A 23,030-nucleotide genomic window follows, 5' to 3' on the forward strand; every position below is an offset into this window, starting at 1 on the left:
GGCTGGTAGTTAAACTTCATAAAGTTAAGTGGCTAGGATTCCCGAACAGAAGGTTTCGGGCTGCATTTTAAGAAGTGTCTTGATTGTTCACATTTTTAGGGTTATTTTCGTTAGATTAATTTAAAGCTAAGTGCCTACACCAATTAGTTCAGGTAAGGTATTAAAGCACAGAAATACAGCACTGTTTCCCCAGTTAAATGTACAAGACTTTCAACAAGTAGTAACATGCTTTCTAAAATTGCAAAATTTTATTTTGTAATTACAAGGTTAGAGTTAAAGCTAAGTGTGCATATATATATTTATAGTGTGTGTGTATATGTAGTTTTGCAAGCTGGGAGAAACACGACAACACATTTGTTACATCAGTCAATATTGATTAAAATCTCTTGAAGAAATTATTTCTCTAAGAATTTTATTTGTTGATAATTCTACAATTCCAGAAATGTCTATAGTAAGGAACAGCAGAATATTCTCAGTGGAAATAGTGCTGACAGGTAAAGGTCTTATTTTTTTTAAAATGTACTATTATGAAATTAGACAGTTTTGAATCGTTATCATTAAGGAAAACTTTACAATTTGTTACAGTTGAATATGGTAAGTTTCTCTAAATGAGAAGTAGATTCTTAAGAAACTGGAAGCTGTGCATAATTTTAAGTTCTATTTTTTGTAAAATTTCTAAATCAAATCTAACTTCTCTGGGACTTCTTTGACCAGTAAGGTTACATGAGTGCCAGTGCCAGGCCCTAAAATAAGCATGATATAGAAAATTATTGTGACTTTGGGAGTGGGGAATGGATTACTCTGTTGCTATTTTCTGTTCATATGTCATGTGAATTTTTGGTCTAATGTAATACTTGCTTCTAAAAAGGTTTGGGAACTCTGCATGTTGCTGTTACTTGATAAGCTGCATGACTAGTTGGACGCGTGGGAGGGATTGACATCCATGAAGTTTGCACAGATGTCAAATGTCACCTACAGTACACCAATTTTGGACTGACAGAAAAAATGCCCTCTGTATCTAAAAGTACCAGGCAGAAAGTTCATGAATTTCATTGTATGGCTTTTACTGTACTTAATATACCTTCATGTGCTTTCTCACAGTAAGCACTAGGATTATTAATTGTGAGAAAGATTCTTTGAATGCTCTGGCCTCACTCTATCTGACTGCTGACAGAAATGAGTCCTGAAACAAGCTGAGCTTTTCTCCTCAGTTTTTCTTGGCATAAAGGGGTCTATATTGATATGTAACAAATGTAGGTTTCTCAGTAAGGATAATTTCTTCTGAAAAGCAGAAAGTTAAAAAGTTAGCTTCTTACTGAAAGCAATGGTTACAGTTCTGTCACTACTCAAAGAGCGTGTCAGTGTCCCAAGCAACCATTAGAGTAATACAGTCTCCTTGGCATCAGTGACAGGATTCTGAAAACCTCTTGCTTCATCTTTATTATAGTTTGAGGGGGAGGAAAGGAAGAAGTTTTTTAATTAGTTGAAGCCACATTCCATTCAGATTTTTAAAGCTAGTTTATTAATTTTGTTTTTATAGATGCCATCCTGCAAAAGTTTCATAAGTGTTGATTGTAACTCAGAGTGTTTAAAGCTACATCAACACTGGCAGAAATAAAGATTCATGATTAATCCTGAAGTTTTTATTAACCTATACCAAGGCTGGATGTACATTGTCCTTTTTTTTCAGATACGACATTTTCAGAAATAGGATCATAAACCCGTAATCTTAATCCTCCTGACATCTAATAAATAGCTTTACAAAAATTTGCTTAGCAAATGATTTATATAAAGTCTTTATGAAAATATAGTAGCAAAAGTATTACACAAATGCAAGGATAATAATCATGCCTACTACTAATCGGCCACAGTAAGTTTTGTGGTGAAACTGAAATGCATGAGGTGAAGCTTTTTTATTCTCTCCATCCGTATTTGTTCTTTATTGTTGTAATAAAATAAAGAAAGTAAATTGGAAAAATATCTTTCTCACAAAGGTCATGGTCAAAACTGCAAACTGGAAAAAATTTCAATACAATCAAGTTTTCAGATTAATCCCTTCATTTTCAGCCTTTTTTCTTTCCAAATCCCATCAGCATTAGATCCTACAAGTTCAGAAACTCAAGTGAAAGAAGATTTACCGAGTTTAGTTCTCAAACTGTACAGACTTCAGAGCCATAGAGAGAATATTCTTCCACCGTAAAGTCTAACGTGTGTGTCTGTTTAAAGCCCTTGTAAAATGTGTTTTAGCTGTCTGTTGGGGGTGGTTCTGTCCTTTACCTTTTATAGGGCAATTCCTGGCTACTTAACCAAGGCGCAGAAGTGTACTTTCTCTCTGGTAGCTGTTTCTGAGGATTGCCTGGCACGCTATCTCTGAAACCCGTCCTTTTTGCATTCAGAGTTTGCATGGAGAATGTGTATTGCTGCACTTCATTACATACATATATATACACAAAAAAAAAATCTAAAATGGGAATCAGTGTTTTCTTGTTTTTCATGGCAACTTTTAGGTCATATTATTGATATGACAGACAAGCGCACATGTCTAACTTTATGAATTTCTTATTTGTTATGCATGAGAATCTAAATTGATTGATTTAAAAACAAAGATCCATTTCTATGAAATGTCATGTGTTTCATATTACACATACCCTTTACATGAGGGAGAATTACTGGCAAGAGGAAATATTTGCAGCGGTGGGATCATACAGTGACCAGCCTTTGTCCTGGTATTCAAATGGGAGAATATGAATTATTTTCATCTTTCTGGTACAACAGTGCTGCACAGGGGCAAGGTTAATTGGGATTGTGGTCAGACAAGGTGATAAAGTCACAGGTGATGGATATTAGCTCAGAAACTCTGTCCCTTTGCCTGGTTGGAGTTGATCCCCAAGAAGAGCCTGAGCCAAGATCCATGCTGCTCCCTTGGGAACATTGACTGGCTAGGTTCTTCCACTCTGAATTTTCTCGGTGTCCTTGCAGAACTGGCCTCTACCTCAGTTGTCCCTCAGCAAGCTGGTGACTCGGAGGAGGATGCATTTCCACCTTTTCATTTGTTTCGTCATTTCTGCTTTCGGGAAGTGGTAGTCACCTCATTCCTCTGGCGTGTCTGAGAGGTAGAGGGCGTGACTTCGCCCTGTCTCCAGTGCACCTCTGATTGAACAGCCGTGGCCAAGCCTAGTGTCTGTAGACTGGAAATTACACTGCACGACACAAAAGAACACAGTGATTTATATATCAACAGTCGCTTTTGTCGCCATAACATTTCATTGTTCTTTTTCCCCTAAATCTGTAATTACATGTCTTTGTCTTGCTACGTGCTGCTTCACAACAAATATAATTCTTACACAGGCTTTGTGAGTGAAAATAATCCTGCTCAATTAGCACAGATCATAAACTCACATTGTGTGGGAGCAAGCAGTTGTAAATGACGGATTCAAAATTTGGGGCGTTGCATCATCTTTTTCTCTAATTTAGTAAGTCCTCTCCCAGTACTACTGTGTGCTGGTGGGCTCCCTTAGCCAAGCCAGAGGCTGGAGGTCACTGACGCCTACAGCTTTGTTCTGTTTGGGCCTTAGAACTCAATCAAAGTTTTCAGGAAGGCTGCCTGTGAATAAGCTAGATTTACTACATGTGCTATTTAAACACTTGGAGAAGGGTGTTCATTAGGCAAGCAATTGTTTCAGTCTGTTTTTCAAGGCCGATTCTCCATCAAAGAAGATCTTTGGAAAAGGCTGGCAGGCAGGAGAAAGAGGAAAGAAGTCAGGCTTTTAGGTCTGTGCATTTGAGGATGTTGAGTCGTTGGCTGTAGTTCTAAAACATGCACTTCTTGGCCTTAATTGGAGCAAATATATCTTAAGGAGAAAAAAAAAAAAAGAAACAAACAAACCTGCTGTGGCTTTTGTCCTTGTGAGACCAAGGTCCCACATTTTGTGAATGAATCAGTATGTAAGTAATTGTTTATATTTTTCTTTTGTGAAAAAGTGACGTTTACCTATTAATACCAGTAGGAAGGATACAGTATTGACTCTAGCCCCAAACATGAAAGCTCACTGCCACTTTGTGCAAGAAGTCTTCATCTATATGAAGGCAAAACCACACTCGTGTTTCACTTGTACCACAAGAAAGAAAAAAAAAATAGCTAAAATAGTGATGGAAATGGTGAAATGGTGCAATTTATGAAGATGAGAAATCATTGAAGTGTAGTGGTCATGCTCTTTTGAAGAGTGTTTTATCTGTATCATGTGTGGTCTTTGGATCAGGTAGATCTCCGTCCACCTCAGGTCTGTAAGGGTGTTCCAGATGAGTGAATGATATTTCTTTGTGTTACACTGAGAGCCTCAATCAGCATCTTAACGTGTTGTTAACTCTTAAAGTCTAAGATGTTTCTTTTCCCACGTGGCTGCTTAGGGGAGTTGAAAGATTATTTTTGTAGCTCGCCCATATCCAAAATTAGCAAAATATGTGCAAGAATAGCAGAAATGTTACCAAAGCAGAAAAACAGGATTGTAGCCCATCAGATGTTGTACTAGCTGCTGTAAATGACCAAATGTAAATGAAACAGCGATGCTTGCTAGAGATGTAAAACATACTAGAGTTCCGAAAACTGAGATAAGAACTGTAAGACTCAAACCATCTGTAATTTCCAAGATCTAAATAAACATATTGTTGATATTAAATTGAGTCAGGCCCAAAATATTAATATCCGGTTTGCTTACTCTGCCATTTTGGTTTTGGAAACTGTGTTTGTTCCTTTCTGTCCGCTGAAATCGCTACTTTTCTGGATGAGATTTTATCAAGTGTCTCACATTTTCCTTTTTTCTCTCTATTTTTTTTCTCCCCCCCTTTTTGTTTCTGTTTTAGATTCCTTCCTGGACAAGGATTGGTACTATATCCACAGATAGGAGACAAACTGGATATTATATGCCCAAAGGTGGACTCTAAAACTGTTGGCCAGTATGAATATTATAAGGTCTACATGGTTGATAAAGACCAAGCAGATAGCTGTGCTATTAAAAAGGACAATACACCTCTACTCAACTGTGCCAAGCCAGATCAAGATGTTAAGTTTACCATCAAGTTTCAAGAGTTCAGTCCTAATCTCTGGGGCCTGGAATTTCAGAAGAACAAAGATTATTACGTCATATGTAAGTTCAAAATATCAGTTGTTCATTATTTTAAACGTAGTTGTTAGTTCTTTCATACGTTGTTCTGTATATTATAAGGAAACTAAGAATGTGAAAGGGTTTGTATTTTTTTCTCTGAGAATATTTTCTTGCTGGCATTTTTTTGACATTATTCCTAACTTCCACGGGAGCTGTGTCTTCTTTCCTTGGTTTGTGTATACCAAATTAGTTTGTATTTCTGTGCTTGCCAAGGATTTTTCCTTTTGTGCACAATATCGTGTCCTGCATTCACATTGAGAGGTTGTGTGCAGCAAAACCATGTTTCCTGCTCACAGTTCCGGTGATGTGTCATGCTATCATCCTTGCCCTTGGGTTGTCTTACACCAGGAGCAGGAATAAGGTGGACCAGCTCTTCTGAGCTGAGGTATCCTACATGGCATTACTCCAGGTGGTCCAGGGATTTTTGCAGTGATCTTTTGGCCACTTTGGTGACAACTTTGACAATGTGATTGTCCCAGAAGGTTTACTGGTGGGCTCTAGTTGAGCATGCCTGCCTGCAATACATACCTATTGTGCCCATACAGTAGCTAGGAGAGTTCTTGAGCAAAACCTAGACTAGCGTGATCTTGAGTGTCCTCCTTTTTCGTGGTGTTGGACTTGTAAAAAGAATGTACCTGATAGAGGCCACCAATATAAACTTTGTGTGAGTTTTAGTTTGATCAGGGGTTTATGACTGAAAGCAAGTTTGGAGGTAACTGCTGTGTTTAGTGACTCAGATTACTTATGATGCGTAAAGTTAATGATGTGAATGAAGAGTTAGCATAAACTGAAACCTCAGCAGTACAACAATTTACATTAAGTTTTGTCCTTGTAATACTATGGCCTGTTCATCTCATTTAGCCCTATAGGGACTGTTGAAGTCTCAAGCAAGGATCCCTAATTAGTATGAGGTGGACAAAAACTGTGCACTGGCTTTTCTGAAGTTTCAAAGGAGTTAGATACTGACGTGTCTTACTTCTCACACTTCCTTGAAAATCAGAGGGCTGATAACTATTTCATGTAATGTCTACCTTTCTAAATGTGTCTTAATTTCTTAGCTAAAAATATTGTTAATTTTACAAGTGCCCTGACCAAGTACTTGTAAAATTGGAAATGGAAAGGCATTTAATATAAATTAGTATTCACTTCCGGTTATATCCATGATGGTACACACTGTGTTGTTATATATGAAACAGGTCATATATCACAGAAACTGCGTAAGAATTCATTGTATTAAATACTGTATATGTAAATTACTAAATAATATTTGTGGGAGATACAAAACATCACTTATTGTTTTTTAAAGTTTGACAAAAAGATACTTAAAATAGGTGCTTTCTTTGTTTACTCAGGGGATATATAAAAACCTGCCATAGCATTTAACTTTGACAAACTTCCTACTGAAATCCAGTGAGATTTATCCTGGTAAAAGCTGCAAGGTTAGATGTTGAGACATAGTTGTTTGTAACTGCAGTGAAAATGTGTAGCATGAAATTACCATGCTCAAATAGTTGGCTTTGATGATGAAGTATGTTGAATACTTAGTGCGGTTTTTAAAAACATCCACAGCGGACCAGTTGTAGTGGAACAAATGGCACTGTTAAAATTATTACTTGAAAATTATGAGCACAAATGGAGCTTTCTGATACCCTGTCAGTTCTGTCATATCTATGTCATGGATTAGCCCAGAGAATTATTAAGTATGTCTCATTTTCATTAGTTTTGTCTAATTATTTCATTATAGCAATAAGACATAATAGATGTTGCATTTCCTGGAAGATTACAGTATAGTTTGGTTGAAAGAACTTGCTCAGCCTTCAGCCTAATACCTCAAAAATCACACTGGGCTTGCAGTAATACTGGAGTGCCTTAGCATATTACTTTTCCTGCTCGTTCTGGCATAAACAAATGGCTAATTCATCACTGTATTGCTAGCATACTAACTGAGCTGCAGCATGGTTACCCATACATTTTAATATGTTGGACAAAAATAAAAAAATCAAACCCTGAAAATCTAGGCATCTTGAAGCTAAAAATCACTTTTCGACATGTCATTCAGGAAGAAAACAATGAACTTAGTGATGTCGGTCTCAGAAACACTAAGAGGAGCAGAAAACTAGGCCAGGGCTCAGCTAGGACACCATTTTATAGAGAAACTGGAGCTAGATAGGATTTTAACAGTTTGTGTTCAAAAAGCTTGTGATCTGATACAGCCTTGTTAGATGCGAGTTCTGGTAGTCAGGATGTTTACTGTCATTTTTATAAGCAATGTAATACATTTTAAATCATGTACACAGATCGGGCTATAAATCAGTGGCGTGCATCCCTATTCCCAGGCCTGTGATTTAATAAGAGTGCTCGAGCCCAAAAAGGGGAATGCACTGGGTCTCCCACTGGCTCTGATATTGTTTTCTCTTTCCTTCTCTCCTTTTTTCCCTCTTTCCTTTCTCTTCTCTTTTTTCTTCCTTCCTTTCTCTCTTTTCTCTCTTTTCTTTCTTTTTTTCTCTTTTTTCTCTTTTGTCTTTGTTTGGGAGTTTTGAGTTTTGTCTTGAATTGTTGGTGGGGGTAGGGGGGAAGGGCTTGGAAAGGGTGCTATGAATTGGAGGCAATAATGCATTTTGATTTTGAAATATTTTAGGATCTTGTATTCCCTGGATTAAGTAGCATCAAACAAGCCTGAGATGAGAGTTTACTGAGCCCACCATCTTTACAGTGCTCTCTGTGGCTGCGTCTGCCGCCTGATCTCATGCTGTTTATCCTGGCAGGCTGTTGTCTGCCCTTTAAGTGTTCTGTACATCATCATACACCTTTATCATCTTGACATTATTTGAAAACACAGTTTCTTTTTCTAAGGTAATAATATGTGGTTTGTGGAGCTGTACTAAACAGTAAAATCTCTATTCACATTAGAGGGTTAGTAATTTTGGGATGAGGACTTAAGACATAGCATGAAGCAGCTTCCTGAACCCTGTGTACCTTTAGGGGAAATGTGATTGTACAGGAATTCTTAAAATCATAATTTTTACATCATCCAGATGTATTCATGATAGATATAGCAGAAGGACATCTTCTAGACTCAGTACTTGCCTAGGTCAAGGCGTATAAAAGATGCAACTTTTCTCATTCCACAGTTCACAGTTCTTAAAAAAATTAAAAAGGTAGATAAGTTTCTGATACCTGTTTTCACATTTAATGATGCTTTAATAAACAAATTAATCTAATCCATTTCTTAGTGACTTGTACCTCAATATGAGTGTTAGGATCCAAAGAGTTAATTTGGTGAACAGCAGTACTTGGAAAGATGATACTGAATGCTACTGTGAAAGTGAATAAGTGATATAACAGTGTCCTTGCTTTTCTCCTCTTTGCTATCATCAATTTTTGGTTGCTGGGAAATTAATAGATTAATTTTCCTACGGTTACCTGATTTCTTTTCAGCAGAAGTGGAGAAGGTCAAATGTACTTGAGATCTCAGAAGTATTAATGTTAGATTATCCTAAATATGCGACCATTTAACTAACATATCATAAGTCTCTAAGGAAATCCTTAATCAGGTGCACGAAGGAAGATACATCGTCCCCAACAATGTAAATATCTGTGCAAAGGGCAAAGTTAAGCAGAAGAAGAGTGGGCAGATTTGCAACTTCGATGTTTGCATTAAAAAGTACTTTTATGTCTTTGCATGGGTAGGGAATGAAATGTAATTTTCTGATGTTGTGGATTGTTCACAATCGAGAAATGAGCAAGTACTTGGGTCATTGTGTAACTGCTTCAGTACCTCTCATGTATATTGTACGGAAGGGAGACTTATTAACATAGCACAAGCATATATAGTATGCTAAATATGTGTACTTTCAGAGAACAGGAGTTCTCCTGAGCTCTTCCCAACAAACTTGGTCTTTAGTCAGAAGGTGTAGAGAGTGCTGTGGTACCCTGGGTTTGCACTGAGGGAGCATCCTGGGGAAGCCTGCTGAAAGCTACACCAGAGGGAAGGGAGCAGTGCTGCTTGCCTTTGAGCGACTGTCATGCTCCTGGAATAGTTCAGCCAAGCAAACACATACTCTGCTCATTTCATCTCTTCTTTTGCATAAGTAAAAATGAAGATTAAGGGCTGGCATCATCAGCATTAAAAAATAAGGCACCTGTAATAGAGTCTTCACCTGTTTGAAATTTGTAAAAGAATGGCTTGAGACTTGAGAAGGAGCTAAGGAATAGTCCTAGAAAAGGTTCCTCTAAAATCCTTGCGCTGCCTGCAACATCATAGCCAAGCTTGCTGAGCTAATGATGCTCATTGGCTTTAACGGTAGCAAAATTGAATAAGTGGCTTTCCTTACATGTTTTTTGTCAATCATCAAGTGACCTGTTTACATAATTGGCCTCGTGCTTAAATTAAAAAATATATATATATATTTGATACCTGACTGATTCAAAGGTTTACTGTAGCGCTAGTAGCACTAAATTTTGGATAACTGCTTTAATAGTATGGTGGCTTTTAAAACCAAAACAGTCATTCTGAAACTTTAGCTGTGTTTCAAAAAATCACAAGGCTTTTTAATGTTTTCACTTTGTCATTCTGTTACAATTAAAGGGCAATAACTGTCTGAGGAAGAACACATTAAAGGACAATACAGATTATGCCCTGAAATATAACCCAACTGGGACGAATAAATCTCGTTGCATGGCCAAATAGATTTAGATTAAAATGTTATTTTAGTATTCTGACTGAACAGTTTAAGCATTGGTTAGTCTGGCTGGCTGGGCATCCTGACAACTCTCTGAGGCAGGTTGCAATCTGCAGCCCCCTGCAGCCTCCCAAACACCTAGTGAGAGCTAACCAAAAGTAGGTTTTCCTTTGTTTGGAGGTTGATTCTGGACTAGCCAAAACCAGCACAAAAACTGTATAAGAATTACGATTCTATTTATTTTCCAACAAAGACATTTTCCACACTTTCTGTTAAAGACTGTGGTCCAGGAATCTATTGTTATTTATGTTTTGCTGGTGGTGGTGTTAATGAAAGCCTGTGTGATAATAGCCAACCTGATTCCAGTTATACAAAGATCACATTTTTTTCTTTCTTTTCTCCTTCTTCCTTAGAAAATTAGATAAACGATTTCCTCTTAGTGTAAAATGATATCTAGAGGTCAGTCTTTGACTTTGCTGAGAGTCTGTTAAGGGATATATCAGCAATACCACTTAGGTCTTGTTGAATTAAATATAAATACAGCTCATACAAATAATATTATTGGAGAAAAAATCATTGTCTGTGCAGCTTCAGATTTCTAACAGGGTCTGAGACTTACAGGATTAATGGAGTCATGGTCCTCTGGGGTTTTGTCCCAGACCACACAGGTCTTGTAAGAGAATAAGGCTATTTTAGATTGATGGACTTTGTTCATATTCGGTGCCATTACCTAGGCAATACCGACCGTTTATCTCCTTTAAAGTAGACAGAGATAGTTCAGCAGGAAATCTGTTATTATTTCTCTATTCCTCAGGGAAGGAAATGAAGGATAGGAATGCTCAGTTTGTTAATTGATGGCATCTTGTGAAAAAATATGTCTATCCTCCCCCACACCTCCTAAGTATTCCAGATAGATATGGAATCAGAAGAAAATGAAGAATAATTATTCAGACTAGAAGAAATAGTCAGGAAATACTCAGGAATTAAACAGGTTTTAAAATGTCTTAGGAACCTGTTTAATATTTTTAGTAAATACTTATTTATCTCATTTTTCTAATTCCTCATAAACAATATATAAATACTGGAAACACAGTACGTTCACGAAGAAAGATATGGTACTCTCACTTACAAGTCTTTATAAATACCAACAATAAGGGACCCTTGAAGAGCTTTGATAAAGCAGTTTACATCCTGATCTTCTGCAAATTGTATGTGTTTTTAGATTAACATATACATCCATAATAGTACTACATGCAGAAGTGGATTGGGTTGAGTTTGTGTTTTATGCTTTGTATGCAGATTATGAATAACTGTTTAAATCAAGGGGGTGTGTACTGGGGAGACATGCCATGCTGTGAGGAAAGTATCTGTCTAAACTGAAACTTAGAAGCACACCAGCATGCTGAGACACATTTAACTTTCATTTTGTATCTAAGTTTGGTGATGAGCATTTGTCTCATCAGTGGGATGATCAGTCTTTATTTTATACAACTGCTTGTATTATATCTGTTACATATTACAGTATTTTAAGTCCTAAAATAAAAGACCAGGAACTGCATAAGCAGTTACAAAGGTTTAAATGACATTAATTTTAAATATTTGAGATTGTTTGTCTTATTAAAGTCTTTACATAGCTGGATTATCTGAGAATTGCATTAGCTAAAACACAGAGTTGAAATGGTTGAAAAAACAGGGTTTTTTTTTTTTTTCTGACTTTACTCAATCCTAGAAATTTTGGAGGAAGAATATTTCAGTATTTATTTTTGATAAATGAAACTATAAAACCCAAGCCCTAATGGGCAGTCTTTCAGTTGCATTTTTTTTCAGTCACAAGGAAATAATGCAAATATTTCTGTAGGTAAAGGCAGGATAAGGCTTAAGGTAGTCTTAGCTGTTCTCAGAGAAGAGTCCATATTAAGCTGATAAGGTTGGTTTTAAAAAGCGTGTTTGGATCTTTGTTAGCATGATTTATCTGTTTTCTGTTCAGTAGATGGAGACAGCAGGAATAACTAAACCGCAGCAGCAGACTAGTTCTCATGTGATCCCTGAGCTGCTGTGAGAGAAACAAGTCTGAATCCAAATCCTTTCAGGATAACTGAGAAGGATTTGTTTTTCAAGTATTTTACATTCGCACGTAAATGCATTATACCACGACGGCGGAGTTGATCACAGAGTCACAGAATGGTTGAGTTTCTGTGGCACCTCTGAAGATCTAGCCCCCTGCCTAAGCCCTTGCTCAAGCACACTCAGGGGCACACACTTGCACAGGACCACTGAGTTTTGAGTATCTCCAAGGTTAAAGACTCCACAGCCTGCGTGGACGACTTGGTCTAGGACTCTTGTCACCCTCACATCTGAAAAGGTTTTCTCAGGTGTAAACATAAACAGCATTCCCTGTATTTCAGTTTGTGCCCATTGCTTCCTGTCACTGGGCACGACTGAGGAGAGTCTGGCTCTTTTACTCTTCCCACCAATATTTATTTATACATGTGCGTAAGATCCCTCCAAGCATTCTTTTCCCCAGACTGAGAAGTCTCAAGTCCTCAGCCTCTTATCTTATAGAGATGCTCCATTCACTTCGTTATCTCCATGAGCAGTTACTGGTCTTGCTTCCCTAAGTCCATGTCTGTCTTGTACTGGGTAGCCTGTGACTGCGCACAGCACTCTATCTGTGGCCTCACCAGTGCTGAGCAGAGGGGAAGGATCACCTCCCTCTGCCTGCTGGCAATACTCTGCCAAATGCAGCCCAGGAGGCTGTTGCCTACCCTTGCTGCAAGGCCATGGTCAGCTTGGTGTCCACCAGGGCCCCAAGTGCTGCCTTTTCTACAAAGCTGCTTTCCAGGTGTTTGGCCCAGTTTTGTGCTGAAACTCAATTCCGCCTGCTGTCCAGAGACTGCCACAGCAGATTCGGTAGCAGAATGAAGACATTAATTAAATAATTCGTGTCACAAAAGAAAAAAAAAAAAAAGAACTTAATAATATTATACTATTGAAACACTAGTAAAATATTAAAAACTCTGTGAATGTAATTATTAAAATTATTGGCTTTCCTGTCTAGTTACAGCTTTTCAAAATTCCACATACTGGAGGATTAATATACCCGTCCCGTTGGTGTTTCTTAAAATGAACCAAGATGTGCCTCTGTGATAATTTCTAAAGAAGCTAAATCCCTTGATTTCTTATGGCGAGTATTTGAACTGGAGGCTCTGTAGCACCTTGGAAATTCAGATTGCTTTATTTCTGCAATGTTCCCTCATTAAATTTTACTCTGTGGGTATTTTAAAGTACTAAACATAAACGTAAGCATACTGCAATCAAAACAGTGTTTAACTTCTGATCATTTTTGCCAAGTACGCAGTCATCCAATGGTATCATAATTGATCTTGGTACTAAGATGCCAAACTGTGTTGCTGAAGGATAGTTAGATGATGTAGATAGCTTTTTGTGTTTTGCAATAAAACACACTTTTCTTGTGCTTGATGTAAAAGCAGGAGATGAAGGTATTCTTTTATTGAAGCAAACATGTGGAAAATTGCTCTGGATTGTTATAGTACAGAGCATCGCCCCTGAAAGGAAAGAGGTTCATCTATAGGGCAAACTCTGACTGTGGCACTTTATTGGGGTTACTCCTGGACTCTGTGTGGTCAAAGCAAATAACATTGTGTCCATCTAAACTGTTGTAACCATGAGACTGGCAGGTTTTCTCATCTACAGTGTTATGTTCTAAACTGTCACTAGGCATTAACTCAGTCATTGGTGAAGTCCTACCACCTAGAGATGAACTCTGCCTCAAAATGATGTTTTCCACTTCAGTGCTACTCGTATAGCAATTACTGGGTCATTAATATCATTGCATGCAATTAGTGACAGTAGAATGAGCAAGAGTTTTGTTATTTATTTAATATGAACTTTCACTATAACCCTTTCTTACCCAAGTGCTACAGATAGAAACCAGAGATTTTCAGGGCAGATGAGCGTCCTTTAAGAGTCATGTTGAGTTTGCATGACACAGAAAATAGGTTCTCATTTAATGTTAAAAATTCTGCTTTTATTTCCTGGAAGCCCAATCGTCGTTACCAACAATCAGTGTAACCTGAGTGCTAACTAATTCTATTAGTTCTGTTCAGCTGAACTGTAAGCAAAGCTTGCTGTGGTAGTGGGAAGATATTTTTCCCCATGCATGAGAGACTTCTCTCAATAGTGTGCCGGGAGAAAGGATAAACTTATGTAAAATACCTATTTGTGCTTGGTGAAGTTAACTAGCTAGTAATCTGTTTTAAATGCATACTTTGTGATATACACTGAATACGTCATAATTAGGGGGCTTACATATGCCACAGTTACTTCAGTGCTCAGAAATATGTAATTTGTTTATGTAAACTAGAAGCAGCCATGTGTGCAGTAGATCATTATCTGACAACATTTCTCAGAGTATGTGAAATATAGAACTGAAGTACTTTTAGAAATGCCTCACTGTAATGAAAGACTCAAATTATCATTCATAGTGACACAGTATTGAGATTTTTTTAATTTATTTATTTAGTTTTATCTCTAAATCATTCCAAGAGAATTTTGAAAAGGGACACTTGGCAGCAGTGAAACAAGTAGGATCTTGTTGTGGGTGAGTAGATGCTGTGACCTTCTGTAATGGATAATAATTCAGCAAATAATTTACCGCTTAGTGCACTTCAGCTGTGATATTCCTTAACCCAGAGATAAAGCGGTTCTGTTTTTAAAATGATAAGCAGCAGAAACCAGTTGCGGCTCTTTTTTTTTGGTACTTTTTAACTTCCATCTTGCTTGCTGTCACTTTTTCCCATTTTGGAAAGATTCAATTGACGTAAAGGACTTTTTTTCTACCACCGTATTCTTGTTGTATGTTGCTGTGTTTCCCTGTAATCAAGGGAATCATTCTGAATGTAGGAAAGGGGCAAAACTTTACCAAACCTCTCTTCGAATTTTCTGCTCAATACTTGGATTTCCAGAGGCGTGCCTGGAGTTTAAAAGTTAGTGTATACCGTGCTCTATTACAGTACAGACCTGAATGGCGCTGTCTTGCTCGTGTCCTCCACATTGCACTGCCTTCTGCACCCTTGCAAAAAAATTGGAGGAGTAATAAAATATATCCCTTTCTTGACATATGAAAACAAGCGGAGAATTTTAGGGGGAATTATATGAAGACCCTTATATCTTGAGTTCCATCTAGGTACCACAAGTCACCATTCACATTTGGACATTTTAGAGCAGTGGTTGGAAAAATGACTCACCAGTTTCACTGCGGAGCCTTTGCCTTCTTCCAGGCAAGAAGAGGCATGTTTTTTATTTTACTTCATTTTGTTCTGGTTTTAGCTTGACTGGGGAGGACATTACTGCTTACTTGCTGTGCAGAATATAGTTTGTGGATCATGTTTAGATATAAATCCTGAGGCCTACAATATAGGACTTAATCTAAAAAACAATGAGGATGAAAAGTGTAAAAGAAGAAGGAAGAATTCTGTTCCTTTCCTTTGCTTAGAACTTTTGTCTCAAGTGTGGCTAGAGAGAAACAAGAGTGATTTCAAAAGTTCTTATAAATTGTCCATAAGCTTTAGTTTATGAAAAAGTCTATCGTAATTTGAAGAGATGTGTGGAACAAAACTGAGTGAACGAGAGTTTCTGAATAGTGTTTAGGTTGAGAAGGTCATCAAAATTCTGCTGCCACCTTGACTTTGCAAGTAGGACAAATGAAAAAACAGACATGCTAGAGAAATGCAAAATTATTGGTAAACTGTCTTTATACATTTTTTTCATTACTGTCTTGGTGTCCCATATTGAATTAATTGAGCAAATTCTGCAGGTGTTTACCTTTTTTTTTTTAATTGAAGATCCTTTCTTTGTCTCTGTAAGATCAGTAGGAAAGTCAGTGTGTGATTTTATTATTCAGTCATAAAGAGTTAAATAGAGGAGGTCTCCAGTCTGTAGATAGAAACATAGACAACACTTCTATGTGACTATTCATAGTGCATTTAAATTTTAGTGCCTGCAATCCAGGTTTGGGACCGCTGATAGTTAAATTTTGCAGGACAGTTTCTTTTTTTTTAAAAGTGAAGGTTTCAGTCTCAGTCTCATTTTTAGCCACTACAAACAAGGGTAAACCGTTAGTTGCCAGTAGTTTAAATTAGTGTATTTATCTTCTCTCTAAACTTTCGCAGCTCACTCAGTGTAGTGTTTGCCAAGTTACCTGTTCTTTGGTGAGTGGCCTGAGCAATTTTTTTGGGTTGTTTCAGATCTCCATGTAGATCTGGCATTGCTACTAAGTGGGAAAAAATAAAAAGAATTTAATTTCATTTAATTAAAACACTCTTTCTATTACCTCAGCTGCCTTGTTCCTCATCCCTGGCTGGTCTAGAAACAACCTCTGTGTTGTGATCCGTGATTTGTGGTTTCACAGTGTGTGATTTCTGGTGTTCTTAAACCTGTCCCATAAATTTAGATAATTTATGGGAAAGAAGAATTATTTATTCGGTGCTTTGCTAAAAGAGTCATTAAAAGGACCAAAAGCAGATGAAAGCTGTCTGAGTACAAATACATGATGCCTGGCCAAAATAATGTTCTATTATTTAATAAAATAAAAAACCCTCAAAAGCTTTACATGTGCTTAGTAATCCTGTGAATGCATATGAGATCAAGTGCAGCTTTGCTTTAAGAATAACTTCTTACTACTGTTGGATCTAAAGCTTTTGTGGATTTTTGCTGCTGTTCAGGCTTTTCCATTCTGTTTCTAAGCACAGCTAGGGAGAAGTGGAGATGGGTAGGGTTATGTGATTTTATTTAGCTCTGATTTTGAGAAACCTATTTTCTGATGCTGAATTCAAGCAGTTTTTAAGAAAGAATAGTGAAAATCTCTGCTGTTAGACAGTACTGATCCAAAGAAACCTCTAATTCTCATTTTTCTCTTAACGGATCCACACCAGCAGCAATTAATTCTTGATGACCTTGTCAGTGATGTACCTTTGATAAATTGCCAGATGCCTTGTATTGTCCAGCAAACTAAGGAGACACAAAACCAATTTTACCCTTGCCTATCAGTTCACATCAGTCATTCATTCGTGTCTGTGGTTTAAGGTCCATTTAGTTTCCACAGGAAAATTAAGTACAATGATCATAATTTCTCTTTTCAGCCCTGTAGTCCATTTCATATTCAAGCTCTAGAAATAAATGTGTTATAAAGTCATGTTGGTTCAAAGGATGTGACATTTAATTTGCAAGTTGGTAATGTTTTTCATAAGCCTAAAACATTAAAGTATGGATAATAATTGTGGCAGATCTTTGCCTACTGGTGTTTTCTTTTAAGTAATTGTGGTGGCATTTTTTTTATTTTGTAACATATGTTTTTAAGAGAGAAGGAAGTTGAATTTTTGTGACTATGCCTTCATTTCTAATCTCTTTGTGAATGAGAAGCTATGTACAGGCAGAAATCCAGCAGCTTAATTCTGCATCTGATTAGAGCAATGTTACCAACCTGATAGGTTGAAAACAGCCAAGATCCGTGCAGTGGCTTAGCCTCCTGGGAAGCAGAGTAATAACAATCAAATGAAGACATATTAAAATGTAATATTACTTCCTCTCCATGGGGACTGTATAAGAATCATAGCCAGGAACTATTCTTGTCAGCTGATTCTCTTTCACTCACTGATTCCTTGCTTCTGCATTTATGAGTAATGTGTTTTGTGCAGTAAACAACACTAGTGAAGTTTTAAAAGCAAAGAAATATAAAACATGCTACATTGATTCACATGAGTGGCAGGGTTTTGTAGGGTTTTTTTTTGTTTGTTTGTTGGTTTGTTTTTAATAACTTATATATTTTGAAGAATGGAAGACAGGGCTGGAATTAAATAATTTGGTCTGCATAATTTTGTTTCCTTTTGTGGAAAGGAGAGGATATGTTAAGGCAGTGTTTTATGAAACTGAAAACGTATATTAGATTCTCTAAAGTAGGAATGTATCCAAAGACTCTGAACTATAATTTCCTAAAAAATTGGTTTACTCTGAAAATTGAAGCCCCAAACTTATAGTCCTTATAAAATCGCAGTTGTTGCTATGTTCAAGACATTAAGATATTTACTGTGTGTCTGTGTATATGAATCTCAAATATAATGTTTGACTGAATGCTTTAAGCATTGCTTAGAAATTATTGCAGTTCTATCAGAAAGTCTTAAAATTCATAGAGATATTAGAGCAATTATATGTTTATTTGTGTGTGTGAATAAACTGTTGACTAAATAATTTAGCGTGGTTTTGACTGTAGTTATTAGTTTTGCAATTGACACCAGTGGAACAGGACAGGTCTCAGAAAATCAGAGGTAGCTATCCATCAAAAGATTTTAAAATATTTTGCTACCTGTTTAGCAACTTTGTACTTACTTTTAGTTTCCTATTTGTTGCTGCATTAATACAAAATGAAGTGTGGGATTCTGAGAACATTTAAAACTCATAAGAAACTTTAAATTAATCATTAATTATGTCAGTTAATGTTTAGGTAGTATCTAGTCTTCTTAGCACAGGACCATGTATGGTAGTTCATGTGTGAGTATTTGCCTTTAAAATATATCCATATTTAGACCTAAATATAAAAATTCTGAAACCTGCTTTTTTTTATATATATACACATATGAAAATAAAATGGTTGGAAGGTCTAAAATTTCATCATATAAACACAACGGAGAGTAGCATTTGCATCTTAGGTGCAAGGAATTTGTGTTACGTTTCTATGTTTACACCCAAAACTCTTTGTCAGGGACACCACTTTTTTTTTTCTTTTTTTTTTTTTTTTTGGAAACGTCCTTTCAGTGTGAGCAGAGGTCCAGATACAGGGTTACTTTCCTGCTGAAGCGTGAGTGCAGTGGAGGAGCTTACATGATAGCAGGTATAATTTTTGTTTGGAGATCAATATAGAAAGGCAGCAGCAAGTGTTTGAGGAATATTTTGTACTCGCTTTTGTGTTTAACTTCTGCACACTAAACTGTCAAGGGGCATTAGCAGTATGAAACTGTGTTTTCTCTGATGTCCCAGATTGCTTCTTTTTCTCTGTGCACCTTTTCAAAGCTTGAAATGATGTGTTTAAAGCTACCCACTTTCTTCCTGGTACACTAGGGATATATGAGGTTATATTTTGATAGTCTTAATGAATTTTGAAAAATAATTTCCTCCAGTGGCCTTGGGTAATTGGTGGTTTAATTACAGGGAGAAGCTGAAATGGAAACTTTGCTTTGTCACTGAAATGCTCCTCTTTGAAAATTCTACATTCCTCAGGACATAGCAGTCTACTCTGTACTATAACTTAGGCTTTCCAAAAAAACCCTTGAAGAACTATGGAAAATGTGAATACTTCTGCAGATTCATTCATCTGACATCAAAGCTATGAAAGCATTCTTTTAGCAAGCAAGCAAGGGAGATTGCACTTGTGTAGGCACACAACTAGACTTATTGTACATCTGGGCCTTCCTCTTTGGAGACTATATTTGAAGTAATTTTGCATTCTTCTTGCCATGTTACTTGCTTATTCTGTACTGAGGTCAGACTGTTTCCTTTGCATCATATTGAGATGTCCTGCTTTGTGCATTAAATGGATAGGTCTTCAAAGAATAAAAAAGCACTGATGTTCAGAAGCAGGAATATTATTCAGTTAAAAGCAAGTAGAAGGTGTTTAAGGAGATGTGAGACCCCTATTGCGTCAATTAAAAAACAAAGAATAACAAAACCCACAAGATAAAGTCAGTGTTTATTAGTTGTACTTTCAGTTGATGGTTAGCTTTGGTATTTCTGTTTACTGCTTTTTTTCCCCTTGTCCTTGTGCTGGTACATTGGCAAATAAGTGATAAAAAACACTTTCAGCAAAGACACATTTGATTTATGTCCAGAACTGGTTCTTAGTATTGATTTTTTTTCCCTCTGGAAAAAAAAAAAAACCAAAAACCAAAAGAAAACAAAACTATATGTCTCCATTATTTTCTGAGCCTGGCAATGCGGTGGCACATTTCAGATCAGCTTTTATCTTAAATTACTCATTGTGCTCTTTTATATTTTAAAAAGTCTTTTCTGCAAGTTGGGAAAAAAAGTAGTTGCATGTACAGCCATTGTCATGTTTTTACGGGGGGGGGGGGGGGGTAGAGGGGGCAACAAGAGGAGGAACTGGGAGGGACCACATAAGAAGAAGGGAATTTTAGGAAAAGAAGGCACAATTTGGGAATTTTGTATGGTGGCTGTAATTCAAGTTTGTCACAAAAGAGGCAGAAGTGGAACAAAAACAAGAAGTAGATCAAAGGCTAGGAAGCAGGGTTCAGCGGTATGGGGTTTATATCTTTACAGCTAGGGAGAAGATTAGAGCAAGAAAAATACTGCCATGGGGCTAGGAAGACATTGTGAGGGAAAAAGGAAATAAATACATAGGTTGCATTTGAAAGAAAATCCCCAAGAAAGGCGAAAGAGAACGAGTGGGAATTAAAAACAAAGGTCTGAACAGTGTGAAACCCTGGTTGAATTAGAACCCAAGCTGAAAGGAGAGGGGCAGAGGCAGGAAACTGCTGCTTAAGCAGTTCACCACACCCATGACAAGCAAGGACCTCAGTTATCTCCCATTTTCTGTTTTTTCTTCAGCTGATGGCCCAGTGATGGTACACGTACATACATCTGCTCATACATGCATTTTGGGCCTTGGATAATAAATAGCTCCAAGTAATGATGGTGAAATTTGGTCAACCAGGATGGGAAAACACCTGGTGCACTCCCAAAAATATTAAAGCCATAGTCCACCGTTGGTGGAAATGCCTGCTTTGCCACTGTGGCCAGAGTTCCAGTGCACACATTGATGTGCTCGGTGCCTGGTGTGATGCAGTGGCGACAACGCCCAGGGCTCACATTTTCCGTATGCTGTTGAGGGTTTACAACCAAGTGCTGGCTTGTATGGCAGCAGTGACACACCTGTAGACCATCGGTCAACATTTTGGATTCTCCAAGGGAGTTGTGCTTCATGCATAAATTGTATTGCAGTGTCAGCTTGTGGCTGGATTGTTCCAGCCAGCACCTAGATAAGCAAGAACATAAATGCGGGGGAGAGCACCTGTTTGTTTGTACGAGCTAGAAGTTTTCCATGAAAATAAACCATATTCCTCCCTGCCACCCACCTCCACGAAGGCTCCTCAATGCTGAGAAAAGTGAGATTGTACTTTACAATATTAAATGGTTTTCCAATCAGTGCAGAATCTCAGCTTTCACTTGGGTCTTTTGTATGCGTTCACTTCTTCCAGCAGGAGATTTGTAATAGAGGAAGCAGGTGTAATGTGGTGATTATAAAGATATTGTTGGGGGGAAAAAAGGGTGAATTTCCAGTGCTTTGCTCCTCTGGGTCTGTCAGGGCTTCCTTTTCAGCTGATCCCATCACCTTTTAGCAAGGTGCTGTGTTTTCATCCAAGTCAGTCAGTCAATTGTGCATAGAAAAAAAGCTTTCTGGGTAAATTTGAAACCTTGATAACACATTCCTCCATTTGTATATATTGTATGGCTTACCAATGTATTCATTCCTTTGGCTTTCAACATTTCACAATTTTCCATAGGTCAGCCCAAGAACAAGAACAGGCCTGGGTAGATGAAAAGATTGCTTCTTTCAGATACTCATGTTCACATCACTTTACCTGTTGATTTCCTGATTTTTATTTATTTATTTTTTTTATTTATTTTTCTTTTATTTTTAATCAGCAACATCAAATGGGTCTTTGGAGGGCCTGGATAACCAGGAGGGAGGGGTGTGCCAGACAAAAACCATGAAGATCCTCATGAAAGTTGGACAAGGTAAAGACCATATGCTGTTTCATGAAATCACTTTGATCAGTCTCAGTGTCCTTTTAATTTTCAGGCTTCTTTTAGCAGTGTAGAGCTGTGAGCCAGCCGAGTCTCGTGTGGTCATTCCTCTCTTATAGTCTGAAAGCAAAGCCTATTTTCTCTTCCTCGGCTATTGACAGATTTCTACAGAAGGAGGGTTAGTGTAATAAGATCTCTTCATTGGAAAGGTCCCTAGAAGGAAAGGTCATCTGGTAGTAGTGTGTTTCAGTCATTTTTATTTTTATTTAAAAAACAAAAAGCCACAACTCTGCTGTTCAAAATTATTTGAAATACATGAAAGGAGGGAAGCTAATATTTCTATAGATCGCTTGTTATGAATTGTGATTACAGAGAGGGTTTTGTTCATTGTCTCTTTTCACATATAGATAACCTATTGTGCAAGAAGAAAGAATTATTCTTCTAAGTAGAAGTTGGTTTAGTAGTCAATCAGCTTCCTCAGTTAAACTGAAATGTCATCTGCAAAGCTTCTCTTGTCTATTACAGGACTCCCTATAGTTTCTGCAGATGGCCTCACAATTTAAACCTCTGAAAGAACTAATATAATCATTTTGCTTTAAAAAGAAAATTATGTAGTTATACGTCCCAGACCTTTGCATAAAGATTCTTCTGTTGAAAGCTGTTGATGTCTCATGAGGTACCTAGAGCCAGCTTACAGAAGTCCGTACCATCAAGCGCAGAAGCTGCATGAGTCATCTTTCTCTCCCCCAGATCCTAACTCAGCAGGGCTGCCCCGGCACACGGATCCCACCAAGCGCCCCGAGCAGGAACCTGGCACCAATGGGAAGAGTTCCACCACAAGCCCCTTTGTGAAGGATCACTCAGGTAGGTGTGGCAGGGCTCCTGTTTGGGAGCTCTGGTGGAGTCTTCTCCTTTGTCCCCCAGTGCATTTTATTTCACCATTAAAATGCCAGAAGAACAAATGTTTTCTTACTGCGATGAAGCAAAATCCAGTTCTGATGCTCTGGTGGATAGTGTTCAGGAGCTGCAAGTTTTGGCAACAGCTGCTCTCTCCCCTCTTCCACTCCACAGTAGAAGTTAATTATATCTTGTGAGAATATCACTCATTTACAGGAAAATTTTTGGATAGGATATTCACTAAGCAGCTTTACGGTGGTAAATGCTGCCTTACATTTAGTACTCTGGCAGATAAACGAGCCTTTCTGTCTTTCTCTTCCCGTATAATACATTATCAAGTGGTTCTCGACAGCCATTTATAAATTTTATTTGAAGGCATCTATAATTAATGTCCTGGTCTTTTAACTGACCATATGAAGTCTACATACAAATGGCTGGTCTTTCACTAAATTTA

The 23,030-nt window shown here is 37.5% G+C and overlaps 1 protein-coding gene across 1 annotated transcript in view; it reads left to right on the forward strand.

The window, feature by feature from the left end:
- EFNB2 (ephrin B2) overlaps positions 1-23,030 on the forward strand; it is a 45,078-nt gene that overhangs the window by 17,099 nt on the left and 4,949 nt on the right. The window contains exons 2-4 of the mRNA XM_009565117.2: positions 4,861-5,144; positions 21,578-21,670; positions 22,430-22,543. Of these exons, the coding sequence (XP_009563412.1) occupies positions 4,861-5,144; positions 21,578-21,670; positions 22,430-22,543 (491 nt within the window). The remainder of the gene's footprint in view (positions 1-4,860; positions 5,145-21,577; positions 21,671-22,429; positions 22,544-23,030) is intronic.

Source organism: Cuculus canorus, chromosome 1, assembly GCF_017976375.1.
Source record: "Cuculus canorus isolate bCucCan1 chromosome 1, bCucCan1.pri, whole genome shotgun sequence".
NCBI classification, from domain to species: Eukaryota; Metazoa; Chordata; class Aves; order Cuculiformes; family Cuculidae; genus Cuculus; species Cuculus canorus.